Genomic DNA, 27,815 nt, shown 5'->3' on the forward strand with positions numbered 1-27,815 from the left:
ACATACACAACAATTCCTCCCCTTTTAGATAAACAGTACATAACATTCATTTAACAACTAAATAATAATTACAATTACAATTTTCTCAGTAATATATACATCAACTGAAATAGTCATTTATAAGTTCAGTCTTTGAGGAGGCTTCCTGATCCGGACTGGATAGCGCCTTTCTCGAGTATCCTGTTCTGGCGGTGGAGTCAATTCTGGCTCATTGTCATCGGTTGGTTCGTCAGCTTCCAATACCCCTGCTTCTGAGGTAGGCGCAATCTGTACTTCGGGCTCATTACTAAGTGCACATGCTTGTGGCACAGGTTTGGCTTGTTCCTGTGACTCTAGAATCTGGTCAGCATAGCGTCTCACGATGCTCTCTCCAACGTCCACTGTGTACATTAGTGGTCCCTGCTGTGTGCATATCGTGCCTGGCTGCCATTTTTCTGTTCGGTAGTCGCGGGCCAAGACTGGTTGCCCTATCTTGAAGCTCCTGGTTGGCTTCTCATTTATGTGCTGGAACTGCCTATCCTCCACATCTCGTCTTATGTTTGGTCCAAGCAAATCCAAGCGACATCTTAGTCTCCGGTTGAAAAACAGTACGGCTGGAGTTTGGTTGGTTGCTGCATGTGTCGCATTCCGGTAAGCAAACAGGAAGTTATCCACCTTGTGTTGCAGTGGTATGTCGTCATTATACATTGCCTTTATGGCCTTTTTAAAGGTCTGAACAAACCTCTCAGCCAATCCATTTGTGGCTGGATGATATGGGGCAGATGTGTAATGTTTCACCCCATTATTCTTCAGGAACCTCCGGAAATCCTCAGACACAAACTGTGGGCCATTGTCGGAACAGATCTGTTCTGGCAACCCATTCCTGGCGAAGATAGTCCTTAGGACTGCAATAGTTTTCTCCGTGGTGGTGGAGGACATTTTAATGACCTCTGGCTATTTCGAATGGGCGTCCACAGCGATTAGAAACATTGAGTCCATAAATGGACCAGCAAAATCAATGTGTACCCGTTGCCATGGAGATGAGGGCCACTCCCATGGATGTAGCGGGGCCTGTGGTGGAGCGTTTTGGACCTTCTGGCATCCTGTGCATCTCTTGGTCATATCCTCGATTTCTTTATCGATTCCCAGCCACCACACAAACGCCCTGGCTAGGCTCTTCATTTTTACCCCTCCCAGATGACCCCCATGAAGCTCATTGAGCACTCTATCTCTCAACTTGGGTGGAATTACCACTCGGGAGCCACACATCAAGGTTCCCCAACACACTGACAGCTGTTCCCTCCTTGGCGAGAATGCTGGCAACAGTGAGTCGCCATATGCTGGCCATCCCTTCACCGTCAAATCATAGACCAGAGTGTGTGTCGGGTCATTTCGGGTTTCCTTCTCAATACATGCGTTTGTAACAGGCAAACATTTGACTATGGTCGCATGGAATATCTCCACAGGGTCCACTGCAGGTGCTTCTTCCGCCATAGGCAACGGTAGGTGCGACAGCCCATCAGCGTTTCCATGTTGTTTCGTACCCTTGTACTCTATGTCGTACTGATGTGCCCGTAGAAAAAGTGACCATCTTTGCAGCCGTTGCGCCGTCATCACCGGAACGCCCTTCTTTGGGTTAAAAATTAAGACCAGGGGTTGATGATCAGTCAGTAGAGTGAATTTCTGCCCGTGCAGATAGCGATTGAACTTCTTCACCCCCCACACCAGGCAGAGGGCCTCCCTGTCAATCTGGGCGTAGTTACGCTCGGCTGAGGTTAGCGAGCGCGATGCAAAGGCTATTGGCCTCTCTGAACCATCACGGAATTTGTGCGACAGCACCGCTCCAATGCCGTAAGGTGACGCATCACATGCCAACCGAATCGGTAGTGTTGGGTTGTAGTGGGCCAATACTTCTTTTGAAGTGATTTGGCATTTACATTCCTGAAAGGCACGCTTAGACTCATCACTCCATTTCCGTGTTACACCAGTTTGAAGGAGGGCGTTCAGTGGGTGCAGAATTGTAGATAAATTCGGCAAGAACTTATGGTAGTAGCTCACCAACCCGAGAAACGACCTCAGTTGCGACACATTTTCTGGTGCTGGAGCCTTGACTACAGCCTCAATCTTGTCCGGCGACTTATGCAACCCTTCCTCATCAATCATGTGGCCACAATACGAGATTTGTCTCCTGAAGAACTCGCATTTGGGACGGTTGGCTCGTAGCCCATATTCCTGCACTCTCGTGAGCACCTGTTCCAGGTTGGCAAGGTGTTTATTGTCATTTTCGCCCGTAACCAGGATGTCGTCCAAATAACACTGGGTCCCCGGGATCCCTTGCAGGACTTGTTCCATTGCCCTCTGCCACATAGCCGGGGCCGATGCTACCCCAAATACCAGTCGATTGCACTGGTAAAGACCTTTGTGAGTGTTTATCGTGAGGTATTTCCTAGATGCTTCTTCCACCTCCATTTGTAGATACGCTTGAGCCAGGTCAATCTTTGTAAAACGTTTCCTCCAAATAGTGAGGCGAAAATATCTTCTATCCGCGGAAGCGGATACTGTACTGTGTGCAGGGCTGGGTTCACAGTCACCTTGAAGTCCCCACAGATGCGAACCTGTCTTGGCTCCCCAGGCGTGCTGCTCAATGCTTTCTTCATTACAGGAATGATGGGTGTGGCCCACTCGCTCCAGTCCACCTTAGACAGCACCCCCGAACGCTCCAGACTCTCCAGTTCAGCTTCCACAGCTGGGCGTATCGCATATGGCACCAGTCTGGCCTTGAAAAATGTTGGGGTTGCGTTATCCTCAATCTTTATGGTTGCCTTTACTCCTTTTAGAGTCCCAAGTCCTTGTTGGAACACCTCTTCCGCGTCAGATAGAATTTGTGACAGACGTCCAGGTGCGACGTCATCATCTTTTTTGTCAGTCACAGTTAGTGCCAGAATGGAATGCCAATCCAATTGTAGTCTTCGGATCCATTCACGTCCCAATAATGGTGGTCCTCCATCTCGTAGTATATACATGTATAGTTTCTGTGTTTCCTTTCTGTTATTTTCAACTGGCACCCTTATTTTTCCTCTGGGGTAGACCTTTTGCCCAGTGTATGTCTTCAATACAATGGACGTGTCCTTCAAGGGTATGTGTGAGAATAGCCGCTCATAGTCTTGTCGATTCATGACAGTTAGGGCTGATCCTGTGTCCAATTCCATCTTCACTGGGGACCCTGCTATCATGAGGGTGACCCAAATGGTTCGGTGATCTTTTGCGATCACGTTGTGTAGCTTTAAACTTAGTCTCCTGCTCCCGGAGTCCTTATCACTCTCCTGATCTTCTGAACTACTATCTGTCAGTTTCTTTACTTTCCTGTACTGTTCCTTAATAGTTCTTGTCGTGTTGGTCTTCTTTCCCGACCTGCAGACTCTTGCTATATGTCCCATCTTCCCGCATATTTTGTCTTTAAACCAGCAGTCCTTCTGCTCATGGGTTGTTCTGTCGCAGCGATAGCACTTTTCAGCTCCATACGCCATTTTGTTAGCGCTGTATTCTTGTGGTTTCTGTTGTATTTCCGCAGCTCCCCGTGCTGCTGCTTCGTAGGATACTGCCACGCTGAAAGCCTGTTCTAGCGTCAGGTCCTTTTTTGAAAGTAGTCGTTTCTGGGTTCCTTCACTCTGGAGCCCGCAGACAAACTTATCCCGTAAGGTGTCTGCCAGTCCTGCTCCGAACTGGCAGTGCTTCGATAACTTGCGTAGTTCCGTAAGATAGTCAGCATTGCTCTCATCTTTGTGCTGGTTTCTTTTATGGAACTTGAATCTTTCTGCTATCAGCAGTGGTGTAGGGCTTAGGTGTTCCTGTAAGATATGAACAATCTCCTCAAAACTTTTCTCCATTGGTTTAGCTGGGGTAATTAAATTCCGCAATAGGCCGTACGTATTCGCACCCATCAGATTTAATAATACCGACGCCCTCTTTCCATCAGCCACCTCATTTGCCTTGCAGTACACTTCGATTCTTTCTACATACGTGGTCCAGTCTTCTACCTCGTTGTCGAAAGCAGTGATACTGCCACTTTTCGGCATCTTGGGCGATTTTAAATGGCGCCTCCCGCGCTTTTGCTTCTTTCCCAATGGAATAAAATGGCGCCTCCCGCGCGTTTGCTTCTTCCCCAACGGGATAAAATGGCACCTCCCGCGCTTTTGCTTCTTCCCCTTACTGCCACGCTGCTCCTAGCATTCTACGGGGTAATGGCGGCGACCCGCAGTTTCGGCGCGTCTCGCTTTCCTTCCCCCCCCCCGTTTAGTTTCTCTCCGCTGTCCTGCTCTCGAGCACCGACCGCACCGTGCGCTCCACCCTCTCTCGTTTTCTTTTCCCGGCGATGCTGCACGGCCCGATTTGTAGAGCCGCTCGATCAAGCTTGATCCTGCCGCAGTCCGGAAGGGTCAGCGCGCTACCTGCTACCAGCACGATTCACTGGAACCACAGTCTCTCCCGCAATTCTCCAAACACCGATGGATTCTTTGGGCGGTTGCCCTCGGTCGACACCCGTTGCTCAGACTACGACCTTCCAGGACCTTCCTTTCAGGCGAGATCCCCGTGAGATGATGCCACACTGCAGGTGAGTTCGAACTTACTCGTCGCCACTGTAAAGTCCGTGCCTCAATAATACACGGACTGCGGGAGAACAGTTTAACAGGTACTTTACTGAACAAGAGGCAGCTTGAAACTGAAACTACAGAAGCCTGCTAGGGCCTTTTATACAGGGGTGGTCACTGCCGGTACTGCAGTCTAAGACCAGTTATTCCCTTAAAAAGGTACATACACAACAGTTAAAGGGACCGCAGATGGAAAAAAAGAGGGAGCACGGTAGGGAGTTTCAGGATTTTGACCCAGCGAAGATGAAGGGACGACGAGAAGTCAGGATGGTGTATGACTGGAGGTGACGTTCCCATGCACCTGCTGCCCTTATCCTTCTAGGTAGTGGAGGTCGTGGGTTTGGTAGGTGTTGAAGAAGCCTTCATCTGACCACCTTCCCTGCCTACAGCTGTGAGGCTGAAATCAGGAATTCATTAAAGTAGGGAGCTGGAGCTTCATCCTACCATGCCTGGCACTGTCCACTGGTGGCAAGATCATTCTCTCCACTCCTTTCCGGACCTAGGACATTCCGGTCTATGTAACTTAGTACCCCAAGTCAAATCATAACCCACTAAGCCATTAAGAGACAACCAAGATAAAAAACTTTTAACGTCCATCAAGAAATGTATCAGGACTTGAAGTAGACTAGGAAATACATTTGCAGGGCACTGGTCATCACAAAAGGAGTTGTTAGGCACTGTTGAGACTCTGCAGAAATGGAGGCAAGCAAATGTAGTTTTTTTTTTTATTTGAAAAGGGACAATGAATGTTACCTAGACAAATACAGGTCTATTAGCCTCAATTTAGGAATAAGGTAAAATAATGGAAGCCATTCGAAACGATAAACTGGTAGAGTGCCTGGATAGCAATAGTACAAGAAACAGCCTAGAGTTAAAATAGAATAAAAACAGAAAATGCTGGAAATATTCAGCAGGTCAGGCAGCATCTGTGAAGAGCAAAACAAAGTTAACTTTTCAGGTTGATGACCTTTCATCAGAACGGGAAAAAGTTAGAGATCTAACAGGTTTTAAGTAAGTACAGAGGCAGGGGAAGAGGGGAAAAGAACAAATGGGAAGATCTACGATAGGGTGGAAAGCAGGCGAGGTTAAATGACAAAAAGGATGATGGTGCAAGTCAAAAGGGGATGGTAATGGGACATTGAAGAGTGGACCAGGGTAACGCGGAGGGAACGGTCCCTTCGGAATGCTGGGAGGGATGGGGAATGTGCGTTTGGTGGTGGCATCACGTTGGAGGTGGTGGACATGGCAGAGGATGATCCGTTGAATGTGGAGGCTGGTGGGGTGGAAGGTGAGGACAAGTGTAACCTTATCGTGGTTCTGGTAGGGAGGGGAAAGGGTGAGAGCAGACGTGCGGGAAATGGGACGGACACGATCGAGGGCCCGGTCAACCACAGTGGAGGGGAATCCTCGGTTGAGGAAAAGGTTATCAACCTGAAACGTTAACTCTGTTTCTCTCTCCACAGATGCTGCCTGACCTGCTGAGTATTTCTAGCATTTTCTGTTTTTATTTCAGATTTCCAGCATCCACAGTTATTTTGCTTTTGTATTAGAGTTAAGATGGGATGGTTATGGCCGATGAACCTTCTCAACTTCTTTTGTTGAGGACATTGTAGATAAATAATGTTCTCAAAAAACTGAAAAGGGAATTCCCTCTAATAGTTCATCTGTATTTTTGGAATGTTTTTGACAAAGTGCCACTTGAAAGATTTCTAATTAAAATAAAAGTACAGGACTGGGTGAGAAGTCAGTTTAAAAAAAGGAATCAGTACACTCATGGGAGCTGCAATGTCAGATTGGAGGAACATATTGAAAGAAGTTCTGCAGGGGTTATTGCTTGAACACTGTTGTTTCTAATTTACATAAATGACTTGATACCAAAACCAAAATGTAAACTCGTCAAATTTGCTCAACACTAAAATAGGGAAAAACTGTAGATACACGAGGTGCAGGTAAAGATTTTCAGATGGATTTAGATCACCCGTGCAATTGGGCAGACTAATGGCACCGATAAATGCAAGTAATTGTGTAGTCATTAGTATACAATAAAAGAAATAGAACTGGAACACAAGCCTATTTTCCAGCAGGGGTTGCTGTGTAGTGATCAGAAGCAGGAACCCTGTCCAATTTTTCTCTTCACTCCCCAACGCCAGAATAGAATAGAACAGAAATTTACAAAAAAAAGGAGTAGCTCAAGTTCTACAGTTGAGAAAGATGGAGGTGTAAGAGGGGAATCTAATCAAAGTATATAAAATAAATGGTATACGGTAAACCCATAATGCTACTTCAAAGCCACCCAGGAAATGATGACTATAGGACATGAAATTAAATTAGGGAAAAGTAAATTTTAAACTAAGTAGAGGAATTCTTTCTGACATCTAACTGCGATACATGTTGGAATAATATTCCCGGTGAGACAGTAGAGATAAAAACACAAGGACTTCCAAATACATTTGGATGCTGTGATGAAAAAAATTAGGCTACTAGAGAGAGGAGTTTTAATGGGCTGAATGGCCTTTTCTCCCTAACTTTATATATTCCCATTTAATTTTTCTCTGTAGTTATCTTCATAGGCAACATTCTGTATAGACAATTGGAAAACTTATCACTGGTTATTTCACCATTCCCCCTCAATGTCTTAGCATATTTACTAGTGACTAGCTCAGAATTGCCCCCTGGGTTGGGGTGGGGTAAGTGGGCAGAAAGAGAGATTGATCACAAACAAGGTTTCTGTTTGACTGCTATCCAGCTCCCCTGATGGAAAGCACATTTTTTGGACAGCCAGATATCTGGCACTTGTGGGAACCTATCACTATATCCAAGAGTCTTCAATTCAAGCAAATGATAAATCTACACCCACCTGTTTCCATCTACCCAATATGGAGTGTACACTCGCTGTCTGAAGGGACATATCTCAGCAACAACTTCGTTATATTGGATCAGCACGGTGGCAATGGGCAGCACGGTGGCATAGTGGTTAGCACTGTTGCCTCACAGCGCCAGGGACCCGGGTTCAAATCCGGCCTCGGGTGACTGTGTGGAGTTTGCACATTCTCCCCGTGTTTGCATGGGTTTTCTCCGGGTGCTCCGGTTTCCTCCCACAGTCCAAAGATGTGCGGGTTAGGTTGATTGGCGATGATAAAAATTGACCCTTAGTGTTAGTGGGGATTAAATACGTGGGGTTACAGGGTTACGGGTATAGGGCTTGGGTGGGATGGCTGTCGGTGTAGGGACAGGGTGCTAGGGTTTGGATGATCAGCCATGATCTCGTTGAATGGCGGAGCAGGTTCGAAGGGCCTACTCCTGCTCCTATCTTCTATGTTTCTATGATCTTTAACATAAAGAACATCCCAAGGCATGTCAGTCAGGCATAAGGGCGCTGAGCCAGGAAGGGAGAGGCCAAAGAGAAACTTTGAGAACGTTTTTAAAAAGGAAGGTGAGGAGGTTTAGTGAAGAAATTCCAGAGAGAACATAACATAAGAAACAGGAGTAGGAGTAGGCCACTCGGCCCCTCAAGCCTGCTCCGCCGTTCAATAAGATCATGGCTGATCCAATCTTGGTCTCAACATCACTTTCCCGCTCTCTCCCCATACCCCTTGACTCCCCTGTAGTTCAAATGTCTGTCAATCTCTGCCTTGAATATATTCAATGACTCCACCTCCACAGCTCTCTGGGGTAGAGAATTCCAAAGATTCACGACCCTCAGAAGAAATTCCTCCTCATCTCCGTTTTAAATGGGCAACCCCTTATTCCGAAACTATGCTCCCTAGTTCTAGATTGCTCCACGAGGGGAAACATCCTCTCGGCATCCACGCTGTCAATCCCCCTCAGAATCTTATATGTTTCAATAGGATCACCTCTCATTCTTCTAAACTTCAATGAGTATAGGCCCAACCTGCTCAACCTTTCATCATAAATCAATCCCTTCATCCCAGGAATCAACCTAGTGAACCTTCTCTGCACTGCCTCCAATGCAAGTATATCCTTCCTTAAATATGGAGACCAAAACTGTACGCAGTACTCCAGGTGTGGTCTCACCAGTGCCCTGTAAAGTTGCATCAAAACTTCCCTACTTTTATACTCCATCCCCCTTGCAACAAAGGCCAACATTCCATTAGCGTTCCTAATTACTTGCTGTACCTGCATGCTAACTTTTTGTGTTTTATGTACTAGGACCCCCCAGATCCCTTTGTACCGCAGCATTTTGTAGTCTCGCTCCATTTAAATAATAATTTGCTTTTTCATTCTTCCTTCCAAAGTGGATAACCTCACATTTTCCCACATTATACTCCATCTGCCAAATTTTTGCCCACTCATTTGCCCTATCTATATCCCTTTGCAGACTCAGTGTCCTCTTCACAACTTGTTAACCCACCTATCTTTGTATCATCAGCAAATTTGGCTACAGTACACTCGGTCTCTTCATCCAAGTCATTAATATATAGATTGTAAATAGTTGAGGGCCCAGCACTCATCCCTGTGGCACCGCACTAGTTACTGATTGCCAACCGGAAAATGACCCATTTATCCCGACTCTGTTAGCCAATCCCCTATCTATGCCAATATATTACTCCCAACCCCGTGCACTCTTATCTTGTGCAGTAACCTTTTGTGGCACCTTATCGAATGCCTTCTGGAAATCCAAATACACTACATCTACTGGTTCACCTTTATCCACCCTGTTTGTTACATCCTCAAAGAACTCCAGCAAATTTGTCAAACACGATTTCCCTTTCATAAAACCATGTTGACTCTGCTCGATTGTCTTACCTCCTTAATAATGGATTCCAGCATTTTCCCAATGACAGAGGTTAGGCTAACTGGCCTTAGTTTCCTGCTTTCCGTCTCCCTCCTTTCTTGAATAGTGGCGTTACATTCGCGGTTTTCCAATCCGCTGGGACCTCTCCAGAATCCAGGGAATTTTGGTAGATTACAACCACCGCATCCACTATCTCCGCAGCCACTTCTTTTAAGACCCGAGGATGCAGGCCATCGGGTCCAGGGAACTTGTCGGCCTTTAGCCCCATTAGTTTGCCTAGTACTTTTTCTCTAGTGATAGAGATTGTTTTAAGTTCCTCCCTCCCTATAGCCCCTTGATTATCTATTATTATTGGTGAAGAGGTTAAAAGTTAGATTAGCGGCTTAACTGACTAGCTGGCTGATGTAATAAAAGGAGAAGTCTGGCAGAACAAAGACAGTTGGAAAAAGCATATTACACTATGATTGGGTGGGGGGGGGGTGGGGAGGGGAGTAAAAAAAATCAAGGAGGCCATACATTGAACAATGGGCTGCCAAGATGTGATTTGCGAAGATGAGGTTAAGCGTATGTAAATTGGATAAAACAATGGCAGATGTGGAAACAGGGCAAATGAGATAAACAAGATGTGATTAAGTGTACGTGACTTGGACAATTAATTGGCCAAGTCCCGAAGATGTGAAGGGAACAAGATGTAAGATTGTATATAAGCCAACTGCTCGAATGTAAAAATTAGACTCCTGTCTCAGCTCAGACCGAGGGGGCCTCTCCCTGCTCGTGCTTGAATAAAGATCGCTTGGAACCAGTACACGCTTGTCTCCGTCTGCTTTGGGGCAGAGAGAAATCCCACAACAACTTGGCGTAGTTGGCAGGATTCCCAGGACGCAGTCGAATGACCAACCATAATGGGACCGCAAGTCAGCGAGTACCTTATATTACCACCCATAGTTAGGTGCGGAACCCCAAAAGGCTGGACGTGAGACTGTAGGGAATCAGAACAGGAGACTAGTGGGTACTGGAGTGATCTCGGCACAGTAGACCCGTGAGCCGCCGTAGGTAACCAGAACCGCGTTGTAGCAGGAAGGTCTGAGTTACCGGAAGGGCCCATAACCAAATTTATAGCAGGAAAAAATAAGAAACTAATCGAGAAAATGAAAAAGGCTGGAGTCTGAACGACAGTCCGGACAGGCAAAGGGAACGGTGGGGCGCCCAGTGTAAGGAAGAGAAGGGAATACTTATAATTATTAGTAGCTACTTAGGACTCAGTAAACATGTACAAATATATATAGAAAAGGAAAAGGTTGTCAGTGCAGTGCGGGCACCGGGACCAAGGTTTAGAGCGTTGACTGGGGAGAAGTAGAGAAGGAAGCCGCAGATTACGACAGACGGGGGTTGGGAGCCCCCACCTAAATATGACACAGAGGGACCATCGGCCCCCACCACTGCCCAAATCCGGGACGAAGGGCGTAAAGGCCAGGGCCCCTATTACAACAGAGATTAAACACGTGGGAAATGGACAGGCTCAGACTACAGTACAATAGGCCCCTAGACCGAAAGGAAGCCATTAGAAAAATTCCCCAACCACTGAATGTGCGGGGCATGCGTAGGGTCATGGGCCTCTTCAACTACTGTCTTAATTTTATAGAGGGATTCTCACAAATGATCGCCCCCCCACCCCCCACCCATACAGGACTTAATGAAAGGAGGGAAGGCGGCACTGGATCCCATAGAATGGGGGAACAGGAAAGGGCGTACACATAACTGAAACAGGCGCTCAGATCAGCCCCAGCACTCGGATTGCCAGATATGAAGAGACCATTCCACATTTATACAAACAAACAATGACAATGGACACTATAGCGCGGTAGTGACACAGGTACATGGAGACCGAACGAGGCCCATGGCATACTTCTTCACAAAACAATCCCCGGTCGTCACCGGAATACCCCGGTGTGTGGCCGCAACCTGGGCAGTGAGGACTAGTGAGCCGATAGTTATGACGGGAGAAGTTATCTTACACACAAAACATACCCTGGTGGAGTTGAGAATACCAAGGTCAAGGAAATAGAAACAAGAAACTGTGAAGGCAGCAAGAAGTAAAATAAAAAGGCTAAACTGATCTTTGGCTGCTAATATGGCTGGCGCCCACAATGTCACACCTTGCTGGTAGGAACAATGTTAGGCAGCGTGCAGAAGTTATACAGACAATAGGCGATCAGAAAACGCATTACCATAATGTTTAGGTGATCATGAACACATTACCAGGATGTTTACTTAGCTGTAACCCATTTAGTTAAATGTGACTTCTTTATTTCAAACTGCCAGGCCAGGAAATCAAATTAAATGTATACGTGCACAGCTCAGGATTGGTGCAGGAATGTACGAGGTGTTAATGTCTTCTCAAATGCAAGTATAATAATGTAGCACACTGTATGACAAATTGCTTGCTCTGTTGGGTTCGTCAGACTTTTGCAGGAGTCGGTGCCGACATTTCAGAGTAAGACTCCGCGGAAAATAAATCGTTTGAATTCTCCAGTTGCATTCGACTCAGTGATTACTGAACCAGACTGAGGGTAAAAGAATCCGTTCTATCGGAGTTATTAAATACAGGCAGATTAAAAACAAACAGTCTCGGATAGCAGAAAGGCTACCTGGGAGGCCATACTATTACCACGGGATAAGTCAGTAAAAATAGTCAGAGATATGGGTCCCAACCCCGCAGAATGCATCACGGATATGGGAGAAGAGCACGAGTGTAGGGAGGCCATTGACTCCGAAGACCTCAGTGGGATCCGGGAAGAACCCACAGACAACGCGAACCTAATCCGATTTGTGGACGGATCGCGAAAGTACATAGACGGGGTTCCAAGAACAGGATGGGCGGTGGTGAATACTGAGGGTGGCACGATGGCAAAAGGGGCGACTCCCAGGGGGACTTTCCACACAGGTCGCCGAATTAACGGCCCTCACTGAAGCCCTAAAATTAGCTAAAGGCCAGACCACGAACATCTACAGATTAGGGTTGCAAAGGGGTGGAAAGTTTCCGGTAAATTTCCGGAAATTTTCCACGGGAAGTTTAGCTTGGGAATTTTGCCCAAAAAAGCACATGCTAGCATAATATTGTTTTTTTTGTATTTCTTTCTTTTTTTTCCCCCCCACAGGTCCTCTCTTAAAATTACTAACCGAGATGGAATCTTAATTATTAAGGAATTTCTTAATCAATATATGTTTATCTTCTTACTTGGCTTGTTTTAATAATTACAAGTTTTGTGTGTGACTGTGAACAAATGTGTCCTGATTGGTTGGATGAGTGGATGAGCGATTAGCTCCCTCTATTTGTAATATTTGCATATCGAATTGTGATTGGCCTGCAGGCATCTGTAAGACTGCTATAGTTTTTTTTTTTTGTTTTTGTTTTTTTTTTAAGATCCAGGTTAGGGGTCCTGAGGGAAGTCATTTTGTTTTCTGCTGATGTTGTGATGATGCAGTAAGTAAATCAGACTTTATATACCAAATAAACCAGTTACTTGTTGAACTCTGTTGTCCTTCAATTTAAAATATACAAAATAATACACTATTGGTGATGTAGCGTCGTGTGTGTACAGGTCATGCTTCCATCACATGGAGCATCAGCAAAAATGTACTCACCCTGTTGCAATCGTGCTGATCGACCGCAGTTCGACACAGATGAATGCCCTTTATTTCTCTGCATAGAACAATGCCACGTTTACTGTCAGATGTGTGGAAGCATTTTACCCCAGGCATTAAAGCTGGAAAGACTGTGTACATGTGCAAACACTGTAGAAAGCCATATGTAAAGAATGCCACAAAGATGCAGCAGCATTTATCCAAATGCAACAACTTCACTCAAAGCTCACAGCAGTCAGCCCAGAGTTCCTCTGCTTCCATTCAAGAAGATGATGGTTCTCATTCAGCATCAGGCTCCTTATCAGCAACTCCTGGCCCACTTGGAAGGTTCTTTGATACAATGGATAACCATAGCCAGAAGAATGCAGAGGAGTGCCTTGCTCGAGCTGTATATGCAACAGGCTCACCCCTCATGCTCACGGCCAATGTGTACTGGAAGAGATTTTTCAATGTTATTCGCCCTGCATACTGACCTCTCACCAGACATGCTTTGTCTACTTATTTGCTGGAGGCTGAGTATAACAGGGTCCAAGGAAAGCTCAAAGAAACGATAGCGATGGCAGACTGTGGTGCAGTTATCTCAGATGGGTGGTCAAGTGTACGAGGAGAGGGCATCATAAACTACATCGTCTCCACTCCTCTCCCAGTATTCTTCAAGAGCACAGACACACACATTGCTGATGAGCTGAAAGCGGTCATCAACGATCTTGGATCACAAAAGGTCTTTGCAGTAGTTACTGACAATGCTGCGAATATGAAGGCTGCTTGGGCTCAAGTGGAGGAGGCCTACCCTCATATTACGTCTATTGGGTGCGCAGCTCATGGGTTTAACCTGCTCCTCAAGGACATCATGGGTTTGAGAACCATGGAAGCACTGTACAAGAGAGCCAAGCAAGTTGTTAAGTATGTCAGGGGAAAACAGGTAGTTGCAGCAACCTACAACTCCAAGCAAATGACAAAGAACAAGAACACCACACTGAAGCTGCCCAACGACACTAGATGGGGTGGTGTTGTCATAATGTACAACAGCCTTCTGGATGGTAAGGAGTCGCTGCAAGAAATGGCAATATCCCAGTCTGGGGATATGGAAACCACCATCAAGAAAATACTGCTGGATGATGCATTTTGGGAGAGAGTGGTTAGCAGCCTTAAACTACTCTCACCAGTAGCATCTGCAATTGCTCAGATTGAAGGAGATGACGCTGTCTTGTCAGATGTTCTCAGGCTTTTTACTGATTTAAAAGAACAAATCAGCATTGCCCTACCCACATCCCTGCTGCTCAAAGCAGAGGAGAAGGCAATTGTTCAATTCATACAGACGCGTCAAGAATTTTGTGTCAAGCCGGTTCATGCTGCAGCATACATGCTGGACCCAAAGCATGTTGGGAGACCAATACTTTCTGGAGACTATCTGTGTGGAGTTTGCACATTCTCCGTGTTTGCGTGGGTTTCCTCCTGGTGCTCCGGTTTCCTCCCACAGTCCAAAGATGTGCGGGTTAGGTTGATTGGCTATGATAAATTGACCCTTAGTGTTAGGGGGATTAAATACGTGGGGTTACGAGGATAGGGTGGGATATGTGTTGGTGTTGGTGTAGGGGTTACGGGGATCGGGTGGGATATGTGTCGGTGCAGGCTCGATGGGCCGAAATGGCCTCTATCTGCACTGTGGGGTTTCTGTGATTCTGTGAACAGATCAACAGCGCTTACACAGTGTGATTTCTACCCTCTCAATCTGGATGTGAGCAAAGTTCTGGGAAGTCTGGCAAAGTTCTCTACCAAGCAAGGTCTTTGGAATGGGGATGGGATATGGGAATCATGCAAGCATATCAGTGCACATACCTGGTGGAAGGGACTTTGTGCATCTGAGGCCCTGACACCTATTGCACCGGTGATACTCCAAATCCCACCTTCATCAGCGGCCTCTGAACGAAACAGGTCACTTTTTGGGAATACGCATACAAAGGTGCGCAACAGGCTGACTAACAAGAGAGTGGAGAAACTGGTGGCTATCTGGGCGAACCTACAACTTATTGAGCCAGATACAGAAGTGTCCACCACACAGCTAGACACTGACACAGAGGAGGAAATGGACACGTCAGAGCCAGAGTCAGAGAATCAGGAGGAGCAATGAGGAGTAGAAGACTCAAAAGGGACAAAATAAGGACAAATTACAGGCTAAATAAGCGGACGCTCTTTTTATTTTATTTTAGATGGGTCTTTTTTGTGGGGGTTCAATAAAGTTCAAAATTATAACCTAAATAAAGTTTTGAAAGCCTGTTTTTAATTTGTATGGAACAGTATGTCTATTTTGACGACAAAGATAATATAAGGGTCAGAGACAAAAACCATCAGTGTGCAAAAAAACTCAAAATTCCCAAAAATTCCCATGGAAAGTTTCCTCTTTTAAAAATTCCCAGAATTTTGCAACCCTAATACAGATAGCAGATACGCTTTTGGGGGGGTCCACGATTACATGATCGCCTGGAGCAGACGGGGATATATAACCTCTGGTGGGGGACATACACAACACGAGGAGAATGTAAGGGAATTGGTCGAGGCGGCGAAGCTGCCCAGACAGGCATCAATAATAAAAGGTCAAGGCACACCAGAAAGTCCAGGATGATATCCAAAGGGGAAATCAGTGGGCAAACGAGGCAGCAAAGGGGGCTGTGGAGATGGAGACCCTGGAGCCGGTGGCAGCTTGTGCCATCAGTCCAGAGGAAGTAAATGTGCAAAAATTACAAGATAGATTTCACCGGACCTCTGCCCCTAGCCGAGGTAAAACGTATTGCCTAGTGGTGATAGACCAGTTCACACGATGGGTAGAAGCATTCGCCACAAGGGATTGCTCCACTACCACCATCGCAAAGACTTTCACCAAGGAAATAGTACCCCGATGGGGGGGTGCCACTGCAAATAGACTCAGATCAGGGAACACACTTCACTGGCAAAGTCATCAAGCAGACATGCGCCCTATTTGGAGTAAAACAGAGGTTTCACAAACCATACCACCCACAGAGCTCGGGAATGGTAAAGAGAATGAATAGAACCTTAAAGGCATCACTCGCAAAGGCCATTGCCGAGACCGGCAGGGGCTGGGCGGACCCACTACCTAGCATCCTAATGAGGTTGAGGACTACGCCCAATCGCACAACCGGACTAACCCCGTTTGAACTAATAACTGGGTGGGCCATGAGATTGCCCGAGGGCACGATCACGGGTAGGGAAGGCGTGGGACCAGCCTGGGACAGGATTAGGCAGTTTATTAAAGGAACTATGCAAACAACTGCATGATCGGAGACAGGATGTCAGGGACTAACAAATAGTCAGGGATACGGAATTGGAGGAAATGGAGGAAGAACAAAATTTACTAGTAGTAGGGGACAGGGTGATGGTAAGAGTCTTACCCGCCAGACCAGGATGGGCACCTCGCTGGCAGGGACCCTACGAGGTCCTAATAACCAGCGACACTTTCACATGTTTAAATATAAAAAGGAAAAGGTCGGTGGAAACACTGGACACAACTTAAGAAATTCGAAAGCACAGTAAATAATAAGGACTAAACCGGTGATGACCAGCATCCACTGTTTATCTCCCTCTACAGGACTCAGATATGGATGACCTTACTGATATGCCTGGCCACGACGACCACAGAAGGAGCCACATCGGTCGACCGAAGGGAGCAACGAGGCCTGTATTACAAGAACTCGAGCAACATCAGTTGCGATCGGGAACGTGGGGCATTAACTGGTTGATAAAACAGTGTATTTAAATTGTAGCTCCAGGTTAACGGGCGTAAGCATATTTGACAAGCCAGGCGATCCAAGGGATAGGGGTAACCCAGGGATGGCTGTTAAATGGACAAACATGAGCACAGTATGCTTCGGGATGAAGAGTGATGATGCATAGTTCCTCGCATGTTAATGTAAGTAAGATGTGGGAGGGATTTCACTCAGATGTCCGGGATACCCCAGCAGGAAGGAGGAGGGTGGGAACTATGACCAACCTCCAAGTGCACCAACTCTGATGATTGGTGTTGGAAGCTGAACCCCCAGGATACTCCCACCACCACAACCACCCAAGTAACAGGAGCCCTGAAGCCCACCACTTTGACTAGGGAGGAACCCTTGAGGTGTCCACAGCCTAGCTCAGGACCCAAAGGGGGGCTCGAGATCCAGGATAGGCGCCTATTTGAGAATGTAGACGAGATAGTTTTGGTTGTCCATGATATTAGCCAGATGGGGTTACCCAAATGGTGCGAGTGGTGTACAAGGTCGTTTTACCATCGGCTCCTCGACATGACAGTTACTGACGCCAGAGAGAGTAATGTAGTCTGACCACATCCCATGGAAACAGCCACCCCAAACTGCACCCTTGACATTTCCAGCGCCCGCCATAAGCCAGCACACCAGGGAAAAGGAGAATACTGTGTGACCACCAGTGAATCTCAATACCAGTATGGTAACATCCAGTGCCCAGCTCAAGTTTCTGCTTCCACCCCCGGGCCCCAACAACGATTGGACATGCAACCATAACCTACTTACGGTCGCCCCGCGAGGAACAGGCAAGTCCAACAGGGAAACTAAAGGACAGCATGCTCGAATATGTACTCCGAGGGGAAGGACATCCCGAAACTACCAGAACACCTACTGGAACTGAGGAAAGAGGCCGGGGAAATAATTAAGCAGCATCACCGAATTGGGCAAGAGGTCAAACAACTGGGGAAGGATGTGGAGGCCAAGCTGAAAGAAGCCTCATGGTGGTGGACACTTTGGGACTGGGGTATTAGGGTGGACATATACCCCTGGATCAGAATTGCATCTCATGTATTGGTGGTGATGCAGTTGCTAATTGTCATCAAACCTATGCTTGAGTATTGTACTCGATGTAAATGACGCCATAACCGAACCATTGCTAAAACCGTTGTTAAAACACAGTATAGATTGGGAGAGAAGCAGGGAATGTTAGAGGTAGTTTAAGTAGCCACACCCGTGCGAATCCAACCACCTGCCTGGCCAGCAGTGATGGAGCGAGAAGCACAGGCAGGTGAAGTTTGTTGGCCATCTTGGGCTATCACCAAGGGCCAAAAGGGGGGACTGAAGAGGTTAAAAGTTAGATTAGCGGTTTAACTGACTAGTTGGCTGATGTAATAAAGGAGAAGTCTGGCAGAGCAAAGACAGTTGGAAAAAGCATTTACATGATTGGGGAGTAAAAGAATCAAGGAGGCCATACATTGAACAATGGGCCACCAAGATGTGATTTGCGAAGATGAGGTTAAGCGTACGTAAATTGGATAGAACAATGGCAGATGGAAACAGGGCAAATGAGATAAACAAGGTGTGTTTAGTGGAGATGTGATTAAGTGTACGTGACTTGGACAATTAATTGGCCAAGTCCCGAAGATGCGACGGAAACAAGATGCAAGATTGTGTATAAGCCAACTGCTCGAATGTAAAATTAGACTCCCGCCTCAGCTCAGACTAAGAGGGCCTCTCCCTGCACGTGCTTGAATAAAGATCGCTTGGAACCAGTACACGCTCGTCTGTCTGCTTTGGGGCAGAGAGAAATCCCACAATAATTGGGATGTTTTTAGTATCTTCTACCGTGAAGACCGATCCAAAATAATTGTTTAGAGCAGAACCCAGGCAGCTGAAGCCTCTGTCGCCAGTGGTAATACAAAGGGAGGGTGGGGTGCATAAAAGGTCAGCGTAACACTATGTTCGATGTGGGGGGGGGGGGGCGAGAAGGGAAGAGACTGATGTAGCAATAAAAGTATATAACTGGAGAGGATTACAGATATTTGATGGATCAAGGTTATGGAGAGATTTTAAATTGAGGATTTTACATTTAACATGTGGGAGAACAAGGAGCCAATGTAGGTCAGCAAGGACAAGGTAATGCTCCAAGCATGACTTAGTGCAGGAAAGGATGCGTGCAGTAGTTATGGACAAATTGAAGTTTACGAAGGAGGCGAGGTTAGGAGACAATGAAGGCGTGCATAAGATTTTCAGCAAACGGACAGAGATAGGAGCGGTGGCAGTTAATGTTGCAGATGTGAAAATAAGTTGTATTTGTGGCAGAGAGAATATATGTCTGAAACTAAGCAGAGTGGTACAGAATACCAATGGTCTGAACAGTCTGGTTGAACTGGAGACAGTGACTAGAAGAGGATCAGGAGTGGAGTTTATAGCAGGGGCCACAGACAATGGCTTTAGACTTCCCAATGCTGTGCTGGAGGAAATGACATCTAAGACTGGATGCTACCCTACCAATAGGTGGTGGAGGGGTCATCAGTATACATGTGGAAACTGGCCCAGTGTCTGCAGATGATATTACTGAGGGGTAGCATGTAAATGAGGAAGAGGAACAGGCCATGCATAGATTCCCGAGGGACTTCGGAGGGGACGGTAAGGGCCGGGGGGGGGGGGGGGGGGGGGAGAAAGAAAAAGAGAAACTATTGCTGGAGATGCCACTGGCTATGTTTGGATACAACAGAATGGAACCATGCAAGGACAGCCAGAATGCTGAACCATGTTGAATGCTGTGGAGAGTGCGAGGAGGGATAAAGCTTTAGGAGCAAATTGTCAGAGGGCCTCCTAAGTGTACACAGGACTTTTGCTGGGAGTTTAACCAGCTAAAATGGGGCACCTTACCAAAGCTGCTTCCCACCCTACCTGTTGCAACATTGGCAGAATTCTAGCCTCCAGTTCTACTTGCACCAGGTCTACTGTGTCAGACTGGCTGGTCAAATCATCAGCAGTGCCCTGGAGTACCGCAGACCTGCCTGGTTCAGCTTTCGGACTACTGAGTGTCACAGAAAGTTGACTTAGTTCTGAGCTTCCATCACTATCTGGGAGCCAACCACCTGCCCAAGGAGAATAGTCACTATTTAGTAGGCAACTGACAAATGCTGGTTGGAGCCCTCACTAGGGGTAACCAGCATAGCACACCATGAGATACACGAGTGCATTGTCACCATCCTCTTGACCACAGCGTAAACACACACCATATCTACTGAATGGTAGTTCCACTAGTTGGATATGCAGGGCTTCAGCAGCAGCTGCTGCTGCTGCTTGCCTCTCTGCAACCCAATCATAATAGGCAATAATCAAGATATATTAGCATGAGTTCTCATACTTAGCCTCCAGATAATGCCTTCCAGTGGTTGCGTAGTTTCCGCATCAGCTATACAATGGGCATCTGCTTTCAGCATGATGGACGACCCTACAAAGGGCAGCTTGCATCATGCCACCCTCATTGATATTGTTGACATCCCAGTGCAATGCCTTGTATCAGGTGACTGCTTAATCCAGTTCATGTGAGCAGCTTTAGACTGATTGACACCCCTTCCAGGGTACTCTGACAGGCTAATGTTGGCTGGAGGTAGTTCTTCTTATAGTTGCTTTCCCTTTTCGGCCATAAATCTACATCACAGCTTGGACCTGAAACTCGCATGGACTTCTTCTAGGAAGCTCATCCATTGCAAGCCTAGGCGTTCTGCACCACAAAGGAGAACTGCAAGGATGTCTAATAGGCTAAAAGCTTAATCTGTATTTTGACTTCGCTGTTACTGAAGAAAGTCGAGACAGGAAAGAAAAAAAAAGCTTGCATTTATATAGTGCCTTTCATGACCTCACTATATTCCAAAGCACTTCACTACCAAAAGAGCCCTTCAGCCCTCCTCGGCATGTTCCCAAGGGACTGTGACTAGGCTGAAGTTGATATCCATCAGGATTCCCAGGTACCAATATAGAACAACAACTAGGAAAGTTACACCTCGTATTTAATGATCAACATGCTGGAGACCTACTCTTGAGCCATACAAGACGATAATGCTACATTTGAAAAAAATCTACCACCACATCCTACTGAATAACCTAGTCTTTAAAATGGTGCGTAGAGCACACTAAATTCCTAAGTGAGTCTTCGAGCAACACAATATCATCTGCGTAAGAGTGCTGCAATATTTTCAGAAATGCCAGGAACAGACACCCTGAGGCAGTACTGTACCATACCATCCACGACATATTTGGTGAAGACATTAAATATGATGCATAACCTTGCCTCATTCTTCTTTTCAGATAGGTTCAATGAGTCTCTCATCTAAATACATCCTGGAGCTGGAGCATACATCCTGGATAAAATCCAAGATTTGACCTTATACTTCCATTGCTTTCAGCTTCTTCAAAAGAACCACTGAGGTACTAGGTCAAAAGCACTTTTTTGATTAACACGACAGACTTTAGCCAAACGAAAAACCATTTAGGATAATTGTTGCATAAATGGGTGCACTTGTTAATAAATCCAACCCACTGATCTTACTTCATCTCTAAATAATGACACCCTGGCATCAGAACAGACTGCATTATATAGTCTCAGACCCAATTCACGTATGAACCGGGGTCAAACAAGGCTGTGTCATCGCACCATCGCTCTTCTCGATCTTCCTTGCTGCAATGCTCCAGCTCACCCTCAGGAAGCTCCCCACTGGAGTGGAGCTAATCTACAGAACAAACGGGAAACTGTTCAACCTCTGTCGCCTCCAGTCCAGATCCAAGGTCGTCCCATCCTCTGTCATCGAATTACAGTATGCAGACGACGCTTGCGTCTGCGCTCACTCAGAGGTCGAACTCCAAACCATCGTCAACACCTTCACCGAAGCGTACGAGAGCATGGGCTTTACACTAAACATCCATAAGACAAAGGTCCCCTACCAACCTGCCCCCGCATTATCAAAATCCACGACAAGGCCTTGGACAATGCAGACAACTTTCCATACCTCGGGAGCCTACTGTCAACAAGGGCAGACGACGATGACGAAGTCCAACACCGCCTTCAGTGTGCCAGTGCAGCCTTCTGTCACCTGAGGAAGAGTGTTTGAAGACCAGGACCTCAAACCCAGCACTAAGCTCATGGTCTACAGAGCAGCAGTGATACCCGCCCTGCTGTATGCCTCAGAGACATGGACCATGTACAGCAGGCACCTCAAAGCACTGGAGAGATACCACCAACGCTGCCTCCGCACGATCCTGCAAATCCATTGGCAGGATATGCTCACCAATGTCAGTGCTCTTGCTCAGGCCAACATCCCCAGCATCGAAGCTTTGACCACGCTCAATCAGCTCCGATGGACGGGTCACATTGTCCGCATGCCCGATATGAGACTCCCAAAACAAGCACTCTACTCGGAGCTCCGGCACGGCAAGAGAGTCCCAGGTGGGCAGAGGAAACGCTTCAAGGACACCCCCAAAGCCTCCTTGAAAAAGTGTAACATCCCCATCGACACCTGGGAATCCCTGGCCTAAGACCGCACAAAATGGAGGAGAAGCATCCGGGAAGGCGCCGAACACCTCGAGTCTCTTCGCCGGGAGCAAGCGGTAGCCAAGCGCAGGCAGCGCACGTCAACCCAAGCACCCCACCCACCCGCCCCTTCAACCACCGTCTGCCCCACCTGTGACAGAGACTGTAGGTCCCGCATTGGACTCATCAGTCACCTGAGAACTCATTTTTAATGTGGAAGCAAGTCAGCCTCGGTTCCGAGGGACTGCCTAAGAAGATTATAGTCTACCTTTGCAGCAGCGCAATTGCTCCAAAAGGGCACCCTGCTTTCGCCAAATAGCTCTCCTCTTTACAGTTACCATAATAGAGCTGCTTAGTAGCAGGCTTTAGCTTCAGTTTGTTTGCAACTTTAGTGGCTGAAGCAAGGAAATCACAGGCTACATTATCAGTGGTCAAATCCACCCTACCAGTGGTCACACAGGCTCAGTCCCAGGCTTCAAGACCACAAAGTCAGACGAGAACAGGATTATGGCTAGCAACAATCAACTCACGTGACTATCGGGCATTTGAAAAAAAACGTGCATTTATATAGTGCCTTTCATGACCTCTGGATATCCGAAAGCACTTTACAGGCAATGAAGCATAGTCACTGTTGTAATCTAGGGAAACAGCAGCCAACGGCAGTGAAATAAATGACCAGATAATCTGTTTTGGTTGAAGGATTAATTATTGACCAGGACACCAGAAGAACTTTCCTACTCTTCTTCAAATAGTGCAATGGGATCTTATACATCCACCTTAACATCGCCTCCAAAAGACAATGGGGAAGGACCTGGAGGGTGACCAGCACCTACAGAACTATAGCCCAACAAGGCGTTAATCCCTTCCCGAGGGTGAGGGAGAGCAGAAATTGGTGAAGCAAAAAAAACAATACTTACATAAACTTAAAGGAAGTTTACACTAGGCAAATAAATTCAAATTATATCAAAATAAACATAGGTAAGCATTCCAAATTGTTATATTAAAGTTATAAACTAAAGTCTAACAATTTGACATTGCTATATGCATTTTAAAACAGTCAAGATAAGTTTTCTTTTGGGTAATGCAGTACAGTAATACATTTTATGTGAAGACCACACTGGGTATGCCATATTAGCTCCATGAGCATATGCTCCTTAGTTTCTTGTTCTCCCTTCACCAATTCAAACATTAAAGCAATCAGATATTAATCATGGTATTAAGAAATCTAGTTCATAACAGTTTTCAAAGAAAAGGTTATAAACCAATGACTTCATACAGCACAAAATAAAACCCCAATTTCACAACTTCTCAGCCAGTGGATTCATTAATTTAGACTGAACTTTAAAGATGAAGGCAATGAATCTTTACCACCCCTAACCACCTATCTGTGGTGTACCTGAGCGGGTCTCACCAAGAACCACCAGGGCTATAACCTGAAACAAAACGCCATTTTAAAGCTCAAGTACAGTATTTTATTAAAAGTTTCAATTTAAGCATCACAATTCCGCTATGTACAGCCGATGGTAAATTCCTTTTTTTCTTTCCATGGGTTGCATTGAATTGCAACTCAGTCAAAAAACAAATCTCTAAAAGAAAAATATTTTTTTTAAAGGTACCAACAACACCACCGATGATGAGAGCAAACAATCTGACACGGATCTCAATAGCTCCCGAATTAAAATACATCTTAAAATGTCCCAATTAATAATCTGGAGGTGGCAGCGTGCCTGATGAAAAGAGAGAACTAAAAGTCGAGCTGAGCCAAGCTACCGTGGCTGCCGGCTGTGGAGTTTACTGAGACCCCGGGGTCCGGGCACTGGGGGACTGCGCCACGCACGGCGTTTCCCTGCTCGCCATGCCAGCTCCTGTAACCCAGGGCAAAGAGAGAGAGAGCCAGGAGCAGCCAGCAGACCCCTGGGGTGGGGAGAGAGAGCAGAAAGGTGAGCAGGCCCTTACCATTAAAACTTTGGCTGCGCTTTCCAGCTGTGCTATCACTTCTGGTGCATTATGAGCCGCCATCATGGTCTCTCTTCAGTGACGCGCCATGCGGGGCATTGTGGGATAAAGCGGCGGCTCCAGTGGAGCGGGTGCACCAGGGTCAGTGCAGCCCCGGGATCACTGCACGGGATCATTCTCTGCATTCACCCCAGGGTCAGGGCAGCCCCGAGCTCATTCTCTGCATTCACCCCAGCGTCAGGGCAGCCCCGGGATCACTGCACGGGATCATTCTCTGCATTCACCCCAGGGTCAGGGCAGCCCCGAGCTCATTCTCTGCATTCACCCCAGGGTCAGGGCAGCCCCGGGATCACTGCACGGGATCATTCTCTGCATTCACCCCGGGGTCAGGGCAGCACCGAGCTCATTCTCTGCATTCACCCCAGGGTCAGGGCAGCCCCGGGATCACTGCACGGGATCATTCTCTGCATTCACCCCAGGGTCAGGGCAGCCCCGAGCTCATTCTCTGCATTCACCCTAGGGTCAGGGCAGCCCCGGGATCACTCGCTGCATTCACCCCAGGGTCAGGGCAGCCCCAGGATCACTCTCTGCATTCACACCAGGGTCAGGGCAGCCCCGGGATCATTCTCTGCATTCACCCCAGGGACAGGGCAGCCCCGGGCTCACTGCACGGGATCATTCTCTGCATTCACCCCAGGGTCAGGGCAGCCCCGGGCTCACTGCACGGGATCATTCTCCGCATTCACACCAGGGTCAGGGCAGCCCCGGGCTCACTGCACGGGATCATTCTCTGCATTCACCCCAGGGTCAGGGCAGCCCTGGGCTCACTGCACGGGATCATTCTCTGCATTCATCCCAGGGACAGGGCAGCCCCAGGCTCACTGCACGGGATCATTCTCTGCATTCACCCCAGGGTCAGGGCAGCCCCGGGCTCACTGCACGGGATCATTCTCTGCATTCACCCCAGGGACAGGGCAGCCCCGGGCTCCATGCACGGGATCATTCTCTGCATTCACCCCAGGGTCAGGGCAGCCCCGGGATCATTCTCTGCATTCACACCAGGGTCAGGGCAGCCCCGGGATCATTCTCTGCATTCACACCAGGGTCAGGGCAGCCCCAGGATCATTCTCTGCACTCACACCAGGGTCAGGGCAGCCCCGGGATCATTCTCTGCATTCACCCCAGGGACAGGGCAGCCCCGGGCTCACTGCACGGGATCATTCTCTGCATTCACCCCAGGGTCAGGGCAGCCCTGGGCTCACTGCACGGGATCATTCTCTGCATTCATCCCAGGGTCAGGGCAGCCCCAGGCTCACTGCACGGGATCATTCTCTGCATTCACCCCAGGGTCAGGGCAGCCCCGGGCTCACTGCACGGGATCATTCTCTGCATTCACCCCAGGGTCAGGGCAGCCCCGGGCTCACTGCACGGGATCATTCTCTGCATTCACCCCAGGGTCAGGGCAGCCCCGGGCTCACTGCAAGGGATGGAAGAGGGATCATTCCCTGCATTCACACCACAATATTCAGGCGGAGCTGAAACAACACATGCATTTATTCGAGAAATTTGAGCACTGTCGGTCCATTTTTATTTAAATATTCGGATGGGGAGAGTTTTCTGGATAGGCTCCGTTCTCACTTGGAATACCAGCATGTGGCTTATCTGAAGCCTGAGTGAGTTTACCCAGAGCGTAGCTGAGCAACCACAGACCACGATGGTCCTGGGTTCAGTCCCTAGTCAGTGCTGAGTTAGATTATTTTAGCTGTAGGGGCATCACAGTTAGCCTCAGCACCCCTGTCTTATGCGTTCCTAAGTTGGTAATAGGCTTCATAAACTACCACTGGAGAACCAGGAACTCTGCTGCAAAACAATATGTCCCCTGCCAGTTTTAAATTGGAAATTATTCAAATAAATTATCCCACATTTTTATATCGTCTTGAATGAGCCTTAACTTCCTTCAGCTTAACATTGGGAAGACCAAAGCCATTGTCTTTGGCACCCACCACAAACTCTGCTCCCTTTCCACTGAGTCCATCTCCCTCCCTAGCCACTTTCTCAGGCTGAACAGGAATGTTCACAACCTTGGTGTCCTGTTCGATCCCGAACTTTACACCCCATATTCTCTCCATCACAAGGCAGACAACAATCAAGAATATTTAAGATCCCTGAACATTGGCCACTTGGCCAAAAAGTGGATAAATCCCCAGGCCCGGACGAGATGTATCCCAGGCTGCTGTGTGAGGCAAAGGAGGAGATTGCAGGGGCTCTGACACAAATTTTCAGAACCTCTCTGGCCACAGGGGATGTACCAGAGGACTGGAGGACAGCTAACGTAGTACCATTATTCAAGAAGGGTAGCAGGGATAAACCAGGGAATTACAGGCCAGTGAGCCTAACATCTGTGGTAGGGAAATTATTGGAAAAAATTCTGAGGGACAAAATTAGTCTCCACTTGGAGAGGCAAGGATTAATCGGGGATAGTCAGCATGGCTTTGTCAAGGGTAAATCATGTCTGACCAATCTGATTGAATTTTTCGAGGGGGTGACTAGGTGTGTGGATGAGGGAAATGCTGTGGGTGTGGTATACATGGACTTCAGTAAGGCTTTTGACAAAGTCCCGCATAGGAGACTGGTCAAGAAGGTAAGAGCCCATGGGATCCAGGGTGCCTTGGCACGTTGGATCCTAAACTGGCTGAGTGGCAGGAGGCAGAGGGTGATGGTCGAAGGTTGCTTTTGTGACTGGAAGCCTGTGTCCAGTGGGGTACCTCAGGGATCGGTGCTGGGTCCCTTGCTGTTTGTGATCTACATAAATGATTTGGATGAGAATGTAAAAGGTATGATCAGTAAGTTCGCAGATGACACGAAAATTGGTGGGGTGGTAAATTGCGAGGAGGAAAGCCTCAGGCTACAGGACGATATAAACGGGTTGGTCAGATGGGCGGAAAAGTGGCAAATGGAATTTAACCCTGAAAAGTGCGAGGTGATGCATTTTGGACGGACAAATAAGGCAAGGGAATACACAATGAGTGGTAGGACCCTAGGAAGTACAGAGGGTCAGAGGGACCTTGGTGTACATGTACATAGATCCCTGAAAGCAGCGGAACAGATAGATAAGGTGGTTAAAAAGGCATATGGGATACTTGCCTTCATTAGCCGAGGCATAGAATATAAGAGCAGGGAGGTTATGATGGAGCTGTACAAAACGCTGGTAAGGCCACAGCTGGAGTACTGTGTGCAGTTCTGGTCGCCTCACTATAGGAAGGATGTGATTGCTTTGGAGAGGGTGCAGAAAAGATTCACCAGGATGTTACCTGGGATGGAGCGCCTCAGCTATGAAGAAAGACTAAACAGGCTGGGGTTGTTTTCCTTGGAGCAAAGAAGGCTGAGGGAGGACCTGATTGAGGTGTACAAAATGATGAGGGGCATAGATAGGGTAGATAAAGAGGAACTTTTCCCCTTAGTAGGGGGTCAATAACAAGGGGGCATAGATTCAAGGTAAGGGGCAGGAGGTTTAGAGGGGATTTGAGGAG

At 47.3% G+C, this 27,815-nt stretch overlaps 1 protein-coding gene across 2 annotated transcripts in view; it reads right to left on the reverse strand.

The window, feature by feature from the left end:
* Positions 1-24,374, reverse strand: part of xpo4 (exportin 4) — a 164,442-nt gene extending 140,068 nt beyond the window's left edge. For both annotated transcript variants that reach the window (XM_085999169.1, XM_085999168.1), the window contains exon 1: positions 24,286-24,374. In XM_085999169.1, the coding sequence (XP_085855295.1) occupies positions 24,286-24,351 (66 nt within the window). In that variant the 5' untranslated portion in view covers positions 24,352-24,374. The remainder of the gene's footprint in view (positions 1-24,285) is intronic.
* Positions 24,375-27,815: the final 3,441 nt, after the last annotated feature.

This window comes from Somniosus microcephalus, chromosome 10, assembly GCF_052327205.1.
Source record: "Somniosus microcephalus isolate GS21.2 chromosome 10, FLI_Smic_1.0, whole genome shotgun sequence".
Classification (NCBI taxonomy): domain Eukaryota; kingdom Metazoa; phylum Chordata; class Chondrichthyes; order Squaliformes; family Somniosidae; genus Somniosus; species Somniosus microcephalus.